We start from the raw sequence: 15,447 nt of genomic DNA, 5'->3' as shown, positions 1-15,447 counted from the left end.
AAATGTTACCAAGGCAGAATGAAGAAAAAAAATTGAGAGAAAATAAAAAGAAATAAGGGGAAAGAAATCTTTTAACAGAGTAGAAACTGTTAGTCTTTCTGTGTCCCTGAAAGGTTTTGATCCAACCCTATTTGTTATCCTAGAAAAGCTCTTCTGAAGAAAGGTCTCAGTGTAAGAACTGCTTAAAAGAAGCCAACCCCTTGGAAATAAGAACGGCTCAGCCATTTATTAATGTCAAATATGCTGCCTGCATGAATTAGTCAGCTTGTCTTTTGGAAGCTATACAGAATAGTTCTTCTGCACCTGCCTCTTAGTGTCCTGACACTTCTGGCTTTAATGACAACATAACAACCACCAGAAAATGAAATTTAAAAAACAAAACACTGAACACTACTACATTTTACCTTCCGAATAGCTGATAGATCAATTTTTAAAGGCTTCTTACAGAAGTATCATCAGCAACTGGAGAATATAAAAGCTTGCTTAGATGTAAAAAGAAAAGGAAAACAGAGTCATTTTCCTAAACTGGCAAAATGTAACCAAATTATCACAAAACTTACCTTAGAAACAAAGAGAAATGGGGCAGAAAAGGCCAGATTTCTTACTGGCAGTACCACAGTGGCAAATATCCCAGAATAAGAAAAGCTGCCAAATAGAAGAGAGAAAATTAAAGGACTTTCCTTTAAAAACAGCCAAGCCCAGTGTACACAGCATTCCTAACAGCTGGAGCAAGCTTCAGAAGCAACACACAGGTATAAGGTCCAGCCCTATTCTTTATTTACAGCACAGTTCAAAGTCATTGAATCAAGCACAAAAGAAACGACTCCCATTTCCTGGTTTGGCAATGGATATCCTTCCTACCAGCTGCAATTACATCATTTTTATCCATCTTCTTTTCCTTTTGGGAGGGTAGAAAAGGGGCAAGTGACAAATGGGCCAAAGAGACTTCAACTTCAAAACCAAGAGAAATCCTTGCTTTCAGAGAAATAAAAGAAGTGATTCTCCCTCTTGTGAAAGGCAATCAATACTCTGCTCCAGTTATGAAGGCCGTGGATGGTGTGAGAAAACTGTGGTGAAGAGATTCTTCCTGGAGGTGGCACAAGGATGGCGAGGACTCGGGTCGTGGGATGGCTGCTATCCTCACCATCACGTTTGCTCTATCTCAGTCTTCACCACACCAAATTTAATGAACAAGGGAAGGTAATTATGCAAAGAAAGCCAAAGTGAATGGAAATGTAGGTGTAATGAACTTAAAAGAAGAAACTGAAAATGATCAAAAGTTACTCAGTTCATTTTTCTCAGACGGACATAGAAATCAGTGATCCACTGCTTCATGTATTTAACTTCCAAGGAGCGAGTTAACTGCACACTGACAGGATCCAAGGCATTGCTGGCTCGGAGATCTAGATGATGGGCTCCATTTGGGATGACGATCGCAAGTAAGGTGTCTGTAATATCCTTGGTTACTCCACCTCCTGACCAGGGGTCTAGTTCACCATTGCTAAGTGAGGGAAAGAAAAAAAAAATCAGATTGCTAGTTTTTCATATCTACATAAAAGATAAGATAGGAGAAACCTATTATATGCATAACACCTAAAATTATAAGCTTATGAACTAGGGAATATGATCTGAGGATTTAATCTGTCATATAGAAAGGTGCTTCATCCTGGAGTTTGACAATACTTCTGTTACCAGGTACAAAAAATAGGACCAGAGAACCCTGAAAGTGGTGCCCCATGATTCAATTTAGATTATACTGGAACTTCGAATTTAGAAGACTCAATTCTAATCCTGGCTTCATTACTCAAAAGTTGTCTGACCTTACATAAATTAGCTGTCTAAGTTTCCTCATATGTAAAGCAGAGTTAACAAGGCCTACCTCAGGAGGTGGCTTTAAGGGTTAAATCAGATGGTACATGTATATATACTAAATAAATGTTAGGCACGTAGGAGTCCCTCAATTAAAACCTGTTTCCTTCCTTCCTAGAACCCAAATATTAGTGATAAGGAAAAAAAACTATATTTAAAAATGCTAATTATCTCTTCAGTCAATTCAGTCACACAGTTGTGTCTGACTCTTTGCAACCTCATGGACTGCAGCATGCCAGGCTTCCCTGTCCATCACCAACTCCCAGAGTTTGCTCAAACTCTTGTCCATCAAGTCAGTGATGCCATCCAACAATCTCGTCCTCTGTCATCCTCTTCTCCACTGCCTTCAATCCTTCCCAGTATCAATGTCTTTTCTAAGGAGTTCTTCGCATCAGGTGGCCAAAGTACTGAAGCTTCAGCTTCAGCATTAGTCCCTCCAATGAATATTCAGGACTCATTTTTTTTGGATTGACTGGTTGGACCTCTTTGCTGTCCAAGAGCTATCAAAAGTCTTCTCCAACACCACACTTCAAAAGCATCAATGCTTCAGGACTCAGCTTTCTTTATAGTCCAACTCTCACATCCATACATGACTACTGGAAAAACCATAGCTTTGACTAGACAAACCTCTGTCAGCAAAGTATTGTCTCCGCTTCTTAATATGCTTTCTAGGTTCATCAGAGCTTTTCTTCCAAGGAGGAAGAGTCTTTTAAGTTCATGGCTGAAGTCACCATCTGCAGTGATTTTGGAGCCCCTCAAAATTAACTCTGTCACTGTTTTCACTATTTCCCCATCTATTTGCCATGAAGTGATGGGACCAGATGGCATGATCTTAGTTTTTTGAATGCTGAGTTTTAGGCCAGCTTTTTCACTCTCTTCTTTCACTTTCAACAAGAAACTCTTTAGTTCCTCTTCACTTTCTGCCATAAGGGTGGTGTCATCTGCGTATCTGAGGTTATTGATATTTCTCCCGGCAATCTTGATTCTAGCTTGTGCTTCATCCAGTCTGGCACTTCGCCTGATTTACTCTGCATATAAGTTAAAAAATAAAAAAGCAAGGTGACAATATACACCCTTGACATACTCCTTTCCCAATTTGGAACCAGTCTGTTGCTCCATGTCTGGTTCTAACTGTTACTTCTTGACCTGCATACAGATTTCTCAGGAGGCAAGTAAGGCAAAATATAATAAGACAAGTGCCAGTCCTGAATATTCATTGGAAGGACTGGTGCTGAAGCTAAAACTCCAATACTTTGGCCACCTGATCCAAAGAACTGACTCACTGGAAAAGACCCTGATGCTGGGAAAGATTGAAGGCGGGAGGAGAAGGGGACAACAGAGGATGAGATGGTTGCCTGGCATCACCAACTCAATGGACATGAGTTTGAGTAAACTCTGGGAGTTGGCAATGGACAGGGAGACCTGGCATGCTGCAGTCCATGGGGTCACAAAGAGTTGGACACAACTGAGCGACTGAACTGAACTGATAGAGCTTCTCCATCTTTGGCTGCAAAGAATATAATCAATCTGATTTCAGTATTGACCATCTGGTGATGCTCATGTGTAGAGTTGTCTCTTGTGTTGTTGGAAGAGGGTGTTTGCTATGACCAGTGTGTTCTCTTGAAAAAACTCTGTGTAGCCTTTACCCTGCTTCATTTTATACTCCAAGGCCAAACTTGCCTGTTACTCCATGTATCTCTTGATTTCCTACTTTTGCATTCCAATCCCCTATGATGAAAAGGACATCTTTTTTGATGTTAGTTCTAGAAGGTCTTGTGGGTCTTCATGGAACTATTCAACTTCAGCTTCTTCTGCATTAGTGGTTGGGGCATAGACTTGGATTACTGTGATGCTGAGTGGTTTGCCTTGGAAACGAACCAAGGTTGTCATTTTTGAGATTGCACCCAAGTACTGAATTTCAGACTTCTTGGTTGACTATAAGGACTACTCCATTTCTTCTAAGGGATTTTTGTCCACAGTAGTAGATATATAGTAGATATCTAGTAGTAGAGGTCTTTCTTAGCCACCTCATCAAAAATTCAAACTCCCCCCTGACCCCCACTAACATTTCATAGCCTTCTTCCCTGGTTTATTTTCCCCCCATTAGCATCTATCTCCTTCTAACATTCTTATAAGTGCTATCTTGTTTTTACCCATCTCTCAAACTAAAGCTTCCCAACGGCAGGGTTTTTTGTCTGTTTTATTACTGTATCTTCAGTGCCTGGCAAACACTAGGAGCTATACAAATATTTATTGAATGAATAAAAAAGAATAATCTAGTTATTTATAGCCTTATATCAGATGCCCTACACAAAAGAGGTCTATACATATATGCTTGTGAGTTCAGGAACATGTAAATCACCACAGTACTTTTTACATGGAAAAGTAGAGTTCACATAAGTGATTAATGTAAATATACAGACAGTGACATTCAGCTAGGTATAATACTGGGAAGAAACAATGAACTAAGTCAGCAGGTCTAAGTTTTATACCTCAGTAAGCCACATGACTTTGAGTAAGTTACCTGACCCCTCTGAATCTAATTCTCATGTGTATGACCAAAAAAAAACTTTTAAAGATAACGCCCTTCAATCACAGAGACACTGTGAGGTTCAACTTGAATAATACATTTGGAAATAAGGTATAAACTATAAAATACCACATGAATGTGCAGTATTATTATAATTATTATCACATTCTATAAGCATGAGAAGTGTTAATATTTCTGAGAGCTAAATGAAGCATGAAAAGGGGTGCCACAGCATTTCTCACAGAAATTTGGTCAGAAAAATGCACACAATCAATTTTCTAGGTAAATGTTCAAGTTAAAAAGGAAATAAGCATTTAGGAACATTAAATATATATGTGCTTGAAATACAAGTCTAAAATCCCTGTTCTAGCCTGACCACACTTTTAACCATGTTTTTGGTTTTTTAAGAAATTCAATTGCAATTTAACATCATTCTTGGGGGTAGAAATCACTCTGAAAATTTACCTTTTTTGGTTTTATTAAAAACAAGAGGAAAAACTCACATGCAAAATAGGATGTTAGTTTTCAACTATGAGATAAATTTTTAAAGTAAACTACACAAGGGGTTGGATTCTCTTAAATGAACAAGTGGCCTTTATCATTATTCCAATTTGACAGGACCAACCAAGATAGGAAACTCTCCATTATTTGCAAAACAAAAAAGCTATCCCAACAGCTACATAATAAGCAAACTGCATTTGATTTAAAAGGTCATCTGAATCCACCCAGTGGCTTAGCAACAGTGTTTGGAGTTGCTGAGAGACCTAAAATGCACATGGACTTGAATTTCTTGGTCCTAGACATGAGAAAGCTAAATCAGTCACTGGGAAATTTACAGGAGAAAAAAATACTGGCTTTCATGAGAGAACCTAGATGCATGCATAAAATTCCCAACAGTGAGCCTCACTTAATTGCTGGCAACAATTAATTTCCCTGAAAAATTATGTTAAATTAACCAGCTTCTCAGGGACTCCTTTTTGAATTTACATTTAAATAACTGAAAATGACCATTGGTAAGATAATTTCTCAACAACTGGGTTTTGGGGAAAAAATAAATCCTTCCAACAAAAATATTGTGGAATAAGAAAATTGCTGAAATGGAACTATTAATAGCTACTATTAAATTCTTATTTGCTCAACATGTTTACTGACTGCCTACTATGTATCAGGTACTGACTGGGTACAGTTAATTCAACTGTGAACAGACAAAAATCTCTACCCTCATAGTGCTCACTTCTATGATTATCTACTCCTTGAAGTAACTCTGGCAGATAGTTATTATTTCTAACTAATATAAATTGGCAATTTGCCTAAAGGCACACGGTTAACAGAAGCAGAATGGCATCTACGTCTCTCCAACTTCAAAGCCCAAGCTCTTAACTTGCAGATATCTAATTCAACAGTTAAAAACAGACTGAACTTTCTAACCAAAAAAAGTAGTCACAGTTGGATTTGTGTGAGATGCCTTAAGGAGAGAAGTATGAAACATAGAATATGCTTTCCACATGGTTCCTTGGACATTTTCTTATCGTCAACCATAAATATTTTGTAACTGATAGCCACTCGGTAGACAGAACAGAAACACCTAATGCTGCTTTTTTATTTTTGGAATGTATTTTCTTTAGAAAAGCAATAGAATTTTGAATTTTTAAATAAGGTAAGTTTTACACTGAATTCTTCACACCTAGCAGTACATGGGAAAAATTTTCTTTTTAAAAGTATATTTGCCACCGCAGGAAGATAAACCAGCATTTTTATATAGTTCTGCCTTTATACTTTCACATGCCTCTGAAGTTTTCCTGAGCTTTATGTCATTTCTCATCCTTATCAACACACACATTAACTGGGCATCAACTATGTGCCAGTCACTGTGGCAGGTGCTAAAGGCACAGAGATGATTAAGAAAAACTCCCTGTCACTGAGAAGTTCATAATCTCATTTCAACAGAGAAATGAGATTCTCTGTTCTCTGAGAAATGAGTCAGGGGCAGAGAGAAACATAAACAGGTAAATTCCACACAGAGTACTAAGGGATAGTATCCTTTCTGAACTGAACTGAAGTGTGTAGGGGAAACGGAAGCTTGGAGATGTCAGGGAAGGTTTCCTGGAGGATGCCTAGGTCTTAAGAAAAGGAAAAACAGTGGAAGGAAAAAGACATTCAGAGACAAGTAGTTCCCTGCTAGCTCGAAGCTAAAGTACAGGGCTGTGAGTATACTTCCACTTATTCATTCAATGGGAATTTTTTTGGCATATAATTTGCCAGTTCAGTTCAGTTAACTTCAGTCACTCAGTCGTGGCCGACTCTTTGCGACCCCATGAACTGCAGCACGCCAGGCCTCCCTGTCCATCATCAACTCCCGGAGTTCACCAAAACTCACATTCACGAGTTAGTGATGCATCCAGCCATCTCATTCTCTGTTGTCCCCTTCTCCTACTGCCTCCAATCCCTCTCAGCATCAGAGTCTTTTCCAATGAGTCAACTCTTCGCATGAGGTGGCCAAAGTATTGGAGTTTCACCTTTAGAATCAGTCCTTCCAAAGAACACCCAGGACTGATCTCCTTTAGAATAGACTGGTTGGATCTCCTTGCAGTACAAGGGACTCTCAGGAGTCTTCTCCAACACCACAGTTCAAAAGCATCAATTCTTTGGTGCTCAGCTTTCTTCACAGTCCAACTCTCACATCCATACATGACCACTGGAAAAACCATAGCCTTGACTAGACGGACCTTTGTTGGCAAAGTAATGTCTCTGCTTTTCAATATGCTGTCTAGGTTGGTCATAACTTTCCTTCCAGGGAGTGAGCATCTTTTAATTTCATGGCTGCAATCACCACCGTCAGTGATTTTGGAGCCCCCCAAAATAAAATCTGACACTGTTTCCACTGTTTCCCCATCTATTTCCCATGAAGTGATGGGACCAGATGCCATGATCTTCATTTTCTGAATGTTGAGCTTTAAGCCAACTTTTTGACTCTCCTCTTTCACCTTCATCAAGAGGCTTTTTAGTTCCTCTTCACTTTCTGCTTTAAGGGTGGTGTCATCTGCATATCTGAGGTTCTTGATATTTCTCCTGGCAATCTTGATTCTAGCTTGTGCTTCTTCCAGCCCAGCGTTTCTCATAATGTACTCTGCATAGAAGTTAAATAAGCAGGGTGACAATATACAGCCTTGACGTACTCCTTTTCTTATTTGGAACCAGTCTGTTGTTCCATGTCCAGTTCTAATGGTTGCTTCCTGACCTGCATACAGGTTTCTCAAGAGGCAGGTCAGGTGGTCTGGTATGCCCACCTCTTTCAGAATTTTCCTCAGTTTATTGGGATCCACACAATCAAAGGCTTTGGCATAGTCGAAATAGATGTTTTTCTGGAACTCTCTTCCCTTTTCCATGATCCAGTGGATGTTGGCAATTTGATCTCTGGTTCCTCTGCCTTTTCTAAAGCCAGCTTGAACATCTGGAATTTCACGGTTCATGTATTGCTGAAGCCTGCCTTGGAGAATTTTGAGAATTACTTTACTAGCGTTTGAGATGAATGCAATTGTGAAGTAGTTTGAGCATTCTTTGGCATTGCCTTTCTTTGGGATTGGAATGAAAACTGACCTTTTCCAGTCCTGTGGCCACTGTTGAGCTTTCCAAATTTGCTGGCATATTGAGTGCAGCACTTTCACAGCATCATCTTTCAGGATTTGAAATAGCTCAACTGGAATTCCATCACCTCCACTAGCTTTGTTTATAGCAATGCTTTCTAAGACCCACTTGACTTCACATTCCAGGATGTCTGGCTCTAGGTGAGTGAACACACCATCGTGATTATCTTGGTTGTGAAGATCTTTTTTGTACAGTTCTTCTGTGTATTCTTGCCACCTCTTCTTAATATCTTCTGCTTCTGTTAGGTCCAGACCATTTCTGTCCTTTATTGAGCCCATCTTTGCATGAAATGTTCCCTTGATATCTCTAATTTTCTTGAAGAGATCTCTAGTCTTTCCCATTCTATTGTTTTTCCTCTATTTCTCTGCACTGATCACTGAGGAAGGCTTCCTTATCTCTCCTTGCTATTCATTGGAACTCTGCATTCAATTGGGTATATTTTTCCTTTTCTCCTTTGCTTTTCGCTTCTCTTCTTTTCACAGCTATTTGTAAGGCCTCCTCAGACACCCATTTTGCTTTTTTGCATTTCTTTTCCTTGGGGATGGTCTTGATCCCTGTCTTCTATACAATCTCACAAACCTCCATCCATAGTTCATCAGGCACTCTATCTATCAGATCTAGTCCCTTAAATCTATTTCTCATTTCCACTGTAGAATCATAAGGAATTTGATTTAGGTCATACTTGAATGGTCTAGTGGTTTTCCCTACTTTCTTCAATTTAAGTCTGAATTTGGCAATAAGAAGTTCATGATCTGAGCCACAGTCAGCTCCCGGTCTTGTTTTTGCTGACTGTATACAGCTTCTCCATCTTTGACTGTAAAGAATATAATCAATCTAATTTCTGTGTTGACCATCTGGTGATGTCCATGTGTAGAGTCTTCTCTTGTATTGTTCGAAGAGGGTGTCTGCTATGACCAGTGCATTCTCTTGGCAAAACTATATTAGCCTTTGCCCTGCTTCATTCTGTATTCCAAAGCCAAATTTGCCTGTTACTCCAGGTGTTTCTTGACTTCGTACTTTTGCATTCCAGTCCCCTATAATGAAAAGGACATCTTTTTTGGGTGTTAGTTCCAAAATGTCTTGTAGGTCTTCATAGAACTGTTCAACTTCAGCTTCTTCAGCATTACTGGTTGGGGCATAGACTTGGATCACCGTGATATTGAATGGTTTGCCTTGGAAACGAAGAGAGATCGTTCTGTCATTTTTGAGATTGCATCCGAGTACTGCATTTCAGACTCTTTGTTGACCATGATGGCTACTCCATTTCTTCTAAGGGATTCCTGCCCACAGTCTGGGATAAATATTTCACTGGGTTAACTCTTTTAAGCATCACAGCAACTCTATAGGGTGATTGGCATTATTATTCTCATTTTACAGAAGAGAAAACTGAGGATCAAAAGCTTAAATAATTTAAGACAGTTCACTGTAACTATGCATAGCTCTGTTAGGAAGTCCTTTCTTACACTAGCCAAAAGGTTTTTTGTTGTTTTTTTTTTAATGTTGAGCCATATTTTTTACCTACTCTTTCAGTTCTACTCCAAACTTTTTTCAACAAAATCTATCCTTTCCCCAGTGATGATGATGACAATAACTTATTTTGATACCTGGAGGAAAATAAGTATAAAAGGATAAATGGGCAACTAAAAAACTCATGTAATGGTAGAATCCAACAAGAAAGCACAAAGTATTTGACCAAAACTCAGATATCAAAACCTTTATAGATAAGATTCAAAGACTCTACAAGTCAACTTGAACTTCAGCTTTATGAGGTCAAAGCAAATATGGATGAGCTTATAGCCTCCGCGTGCCAGAGAAATCCATATAAGTACTATCTGGAGGTAAGTTTCTAAAAACAAGAAAATGACAGTATTTCCTTCTCTGAGGAAACAAAGATGAGCTTTGGTACCCAAGGCTTACATTTAAGCCTTTTCAGTCCTCTCAGTCCTTTCATGTTTTCTTGATTTTGAACATCCTAACATTCCTACCCTAAATATACTTAATTGCTCAACTATCACCTCAAAAGGCTGAGCTGAAAGTATAGTTTTGAAGAATTCTACTGAGGACAATGTAAATAATTCTAGGGAATTAAACAAAAAGAGTCTTTAAGTTTTGCATTTAGTGTCTCACATTTGAGGGAGGGAAGGGTATCCTACACCCACTCCAGTACTCTTGCCTGGAAAATCCCATGGACAGAGGAGCCTGGCAGGCTGTAGTCCATGGGGTCACTAAGAGTCAGACATGACTGAGCGACTTCACTTTCACTTTTCACTTTCATGCATTGGAGAAGGAAATGGCAACCCACTCCAGTATTCTTGCCTGGAGAATCCCAGGGACAGGGGAGCCTGGTGGGCTGCCGTCTATGGGGTCACACAGAGTTAGACATGACTGAAGCAACTTAGCAGCAGCAGCAGCAGCCGCAGCAGGGTATCCTACTGAGTCAGAAACTAGCATGAATCCAAAAAGAAAAAGGTTCTTTTGCAAAATGGGCAGTGTTACTGGCCTAAACCCGGAGAGTGATCTTTCAGTTAAAACAGCATTGCTCCTTCCTAAGAGCTTACGGTCATGTCTCGAAAGTCAAATGTGACTCTGTTTAGAAGAATTTGTAAAAGAATAATGTTTACAATTTAAACAATTGGTTAAGAGATATGTATGGATATCTCTCTACTATTTCCACATAAACTTGGGGAATTTTCTTATTAAATGGTTGCTATTTTAATAACTAACAACCTAATGTTCAAGCCAAAACACAGAAATTTTGAAGTCACAATCAGGCACATTTAGAGTCTACTTGATTAACTCCGATAGGAACCAATACCAAATATGACTCTTCTAGATAGAGAAACAGTGTTACAGAATAAACAGTTTTTGTAGTCAGATGGGCCAAGGTTGAAAACTGGCTTTATCACTTGGTAACTAAAACAAAACTGGATGAGTTTTGGCAAGTGACTGTACACACTGACTTTCACTTTCCTCCTCAGTAAAATAGGGACTGTAAAAACTTCTTTCAAAGTTTTTGTGGGAATTAAGTGATTTATTTAAAGTGCCTCATATAGTGTTTGGGACAGAAAAGAGTGGGCACCTCAAAAGTATTTGTTAGGTATATACTGAAGATTTTTTATTATCATTGATAACAATAAAAACAATCATGAGATGAATTGAGAACAACAGATGATGCTTCCTTTTCTTTTGAGCACACTTTTAAAAATATTTTAACTTTGCTGCTGTTGTTTTTAAGTCTTTAAACATAGTGCAATAGAACAAAAAATCATATCACCTCTCAGAATCCTTTATCTTTCAAGGAGCAGAAAAATATGATAGATACCACTGCTATATTCTACACTGTTTTAACTGTGCAACATTTTCCTGGTTTTCTTTTCTCATCCATTCTACAAATGTCTCCATCAACCAGAATTTTCTTTGAATCAACAAAAATTCACCTGAAAATGATGTTTGTGTGTGAACTGATGTTCTTGCCTCCATACATAGTAGGGATCCAAGAGGGCCTCGGTCTCACACCCCACTGTTTAAAACAGTCATCAGAATATTCCTTCATGTTCCACGAGTGAGGTTCGAACATGTCATCAACACCATCAGAACAGGTGGGCATGACCATTTCTGTACAGGCCTGAAAAAGCAAACCAGGAAAGATTCTAGTGAGAAAATGAAGCACAAAGAGTGAAATAAATTGTCCAAGGTCATACAGCTCAGAAGCAAAAAAGTGAGGGTTTGAACTCAGCAGTCTGGCTTCAGAGCCCCTGTTCTCTACTCCATACCACCTCTCTTTATTCCTAAGGCTCAGCTGAGAAGTCACAGAAGTTGGGGCTATATATTCCTTCTTCACAAACTATTTCATTTCATATCTATTATCATATTAAATTCTCAAAACAACTCTGGAGGAACATATTGCTATTATTATTACTATTCTCATTGTACAGATGAAAAAAATGGACGCTCAGATAGAATCAAGTTAGACTCCCTCTTCTTTTCTGTGTCCATAAAATGCTACCCTTATAGGACTTACTAAGATCTATTGTAATATTAGTTTAGCTACCTATATTTTCCACCAAGCTACATTTGATGATTAGATCACATTTTATTTATAATAAGATAAATTTATATCCAATTTGTATAGTTGGAGCCTGGAATAGTGCCTGACATGCAGTAAGTACTCAGAATATATTTGGTGATGATTAAATACCAAACTGAAGTAGTATATATAGGATAGATAAACAACAAGGTCCTACTATATAGAAGAGGAAACTATATTCAATATCCAGCAATAACCCATAATGGAAAAGAATATGCATATGTATAACTGAGTCACTTTGCTGTTTATTAGAAATTAACATAACATTGTAAATCAACTATACTTCAATAAAATTTTTTAAAAATTGAATTGGTATTTAATGAATGAATGAGGGAACTCATCCACAGTCTTGAAGTGTAAGGTAACAGAACCCAGATTTGGATCCAGGTTAGGTGACAACATCTTGAGGATTCTGTTATAGTACGACCGAAACAGTGAAAACCTCGCTCCAATTGGGGAAATTATACACACTTACCTGATAGCTCCATCCCAGGACTCCGAGACTGCTAGTTGCTGTCTCTGAGACATTCAGACATTTAGCCTGGCCCGAATAATTGTAATACACATTCAGAGCTTGGAAAATATTCTGCAGCATCAGGGTATCAGGTACATTGAAATATTTGAAATATTGGCATACTACCTGTCATTTTAGAGAGATAAAAGGGAGAAGAATCAAATATAAATATAAAATCATAGTTTATTAAAACAAAGAAGAAACATGATTCTGATCTGATCATAAACAATCTTTACAACCTAACTTCACTGCTTGATAATTTCTATTTATTGAGTATAACCACTTTCATAAATGAATAAACCTTTAAGATTAGTCCCCATGGGACTTCCCTGGTGGTCTAGTGGCCAAGACTCCACGCTCCCAATGCAGGGAGCCCAGGTTCAATCCCTGGTTCTGGAAACTAAATCCCACAAGCTGCAACTAAAGAGTTTGTATGCTGCAACTAAAGATTCCGCATAACCCAATTAAAAGAACCCACATGCCACCACAAAGACTGAAGATCCCATGTGCCACAACTAAAACTAGGCACAGCCAAAAAAAAAATTAGCCCCCAGATTATAGAAATAAACCAAAATTATCTGTAAGGTATGCAAAGTCCTCCCCACCTACCAGTCTAGTTTCATCTTCCATAGCTTTTGCTTTGGTCTAGCAAAACCATTTCTACCACACCAACTTCTTGCCCTCCTCATTGCCATCACTCACACTGAAATGCCCTGCTCCCACTCTCCCAATGGCAAACACCAACTCGTCTTCCTCAATGCAGCTCAAGTATCACCTCCTCCTTGAGGCCACTTGCCTATGCCTTCAAGGCAGGAAGAACTAAATCACTTTCTTCTTTGTGCCTCCACTGCATCCTGTGCCTATTTCTATCAGAGCCCCTGTAATGCTGATACCATACTCATTTGATTCCAGAATTTCTCCCTCAGCACTTAGCAAGGCATCTGGCAACTAAGTGCTTGCTGATTAAATGACTATCTTTTTATGAAAATGAAAAATTTATTAAATTTCTTTTGTAAAAACTCCACCAAGCTCCTATATCTGTAGCATTATAAGAAGCATCTCAGGCAGCTCCCCAGTTCCAAATACTCCTAACACTTGACTATAGTCAGTGCTAAAAATCACAGGTAATACCTGAGGTTGGGAGTGAAGACAGGACTGACTAGTCAGGGACACAGGGAACTTTCAAGGATATGAAAATATTTCTTATCTGTAGGGGCCTAGTATACAACAAGTAGCACATTTATGATTTGTACATAAATTTTACTTCAAAAAATGATAAATACTGAACTCTAGATAATGTTGTTAAAGCTGAAGTTTATAGTCTATATTTCATTTATTTCTGCTCTTTCTTTCCTTCTACTGACTTTGAGCTCCACTTGTTATTTTTCTAGTTCCTTGAGGTGTAAACTTAGGTTATTTGAGACTTTTCTTATCTCTTGAGATAGGCATTTATCACTATGAACTTCCCTCCCAGAAGTGTTTTCACTACATCCCATAAATTTTGGTATGTTACATTTCCATTTATCTCTATGTATTTTTAAAATTTCTCTTTTAATTTCTTCTTTGACCCATTGAGTGTTCAATAGCATGTTGTTTAATCTCCACATATTTGTGAATTTTTCCATTTTGTATAATTTATTTCTAGTTTCATACCACTGTGGTTGGAAATGATGCTTCATATAATTTCAATCTTCTTAAATTTATTAAGATTTGTTTTGTGGCCAAACATTTGATCTATCTTAGAAAATGTTCTATGTGCACTTGAGTAGAATGTATATTCTGCTGTTTCAGAGAGAATGTTCTATAAATATCTATTAAGTTCATCTAGTCTAATGTGTTAAGGCCAATATTTCCTTATTGATTTTATGCCTGGATGAACTATCAATATAAGTAGAATATTAAAGTCCCCTTCTGTCATGTACTGTTGTCTATTTCCACCTTTAGGTCTGTTAATATCTGCTTTACTTATATAGGCGCTCCTATGCTGGGCACATAAATATTTACAAATGTTATATCTTCTTGTTGAACTGACTCCTTTATTATCATGCAACACACTTCTTTGTGTGTTAGTAAAGTCTTTATCTTAAAGTCTGTTTTGTTCAATATAAGAATAGCTACTCCAGCTTTATTTTGGTTTCCATTTGCATGGACTATCTTTTTCCAACCCTTTACTTTCAGTCTGTGTGTGTCCTTACATTTAAAATGACTCTCTTTTAAGCAATAATATTGATGGGTCTTGTTTTTTTTAATTCAATCAGCAACTCTATGTATTTGATTAAAGAATTTAGTCCATTTACATTAAAGTAATTATTGATATGTATGTGCTTATTGACATTTTGTTCATTGTTTTCTGGCTGTTTATGTAGTTTCTCTAGCTCCTTTCTTTTTTCTCTTGCTCTCTTTCTTTGTGGCTTGAAGATTTTCTTTAGTGGTAGGCTTATATTTCTCTCTTTATCTTTCATATATTTACTGTAAGTTTTTGTTTTGTGGTTACCATGAGGCTTATATATAACAATTTATATCTACAATAGTCAAAGTTAATAACACTCAAGCTTGATCCCACTGAAAAGCACAACATTATTACCCCCCTCATTTTATGATTCTGAAGTCACATTCTACATCTCTTTACCTTGTGCATACCTAACAAATTATTGTAATCATAGTTATTTTTATTACCTTTGTCTTTTTTAGCCTTCATACCAGCTTTGTACATAATTAATCCCCTACCTTTACTACACAGTAAGTCCCCTACATATGAACCTTCAGATTGTGAACTCAAAGATGTAAATGTATTATAAACCT

General features: G+C 37.8%; 1 protein-coding gene across 2 annotated transcripts in view; it reads right to left on the bottom strand.

Moving 5' to 3' along the window:
• Positions 1–755: 755 nt before the first annotated feature.
• The window catches only part of LOC120874263 (prolylcarboxypeptidase), an 89,915-nt gene continuing 75,223 nt past the window's right edge, over positions 756–15,447 (bottom strand). For both annotated transcript variants that reach the window (XM_040255606.1, XM_040255605.1), the window contains 3 exons: positions 12,607–12,771; positions 11,482–11,669; positions 756–1,501 (listed from right to left, as the gene is read on the bottom strand). In XM_040255606.1, the coding sequence (XP_040111540.1) occupies positions 1,285–1,501; positions 11,482–11,669; positions 12,607–12,771 (570 nt within the window). In that variant the 3' untranslated portion in view covers positions 756–1,284. The remainder of the gene's footprint in view (positions 1,502–11,481; positions 11,670–12,606; positions 12,772–15,447) is intronic.

Source organism: Oryx dammah, unplaced genomic scaffold, assembly GCF_014754425.2.
Source record: "Oryx dammah isolate SB20612 unplaced genomic scaffold, SCBI_Odam_1.1 HiC_scaffold_15, whole genome shotgun sequence".
Lineage (NCBI taxonomy): Eukaryota > Metazoa > Chordata > Mammalia > Artiodactyla > Bovidae > Oryx > Oryx dammah.
Note: the sequence above shows the minus strand (reverse complement) of the source record. Positions and strands in the feature narration are given on the sequence as shown.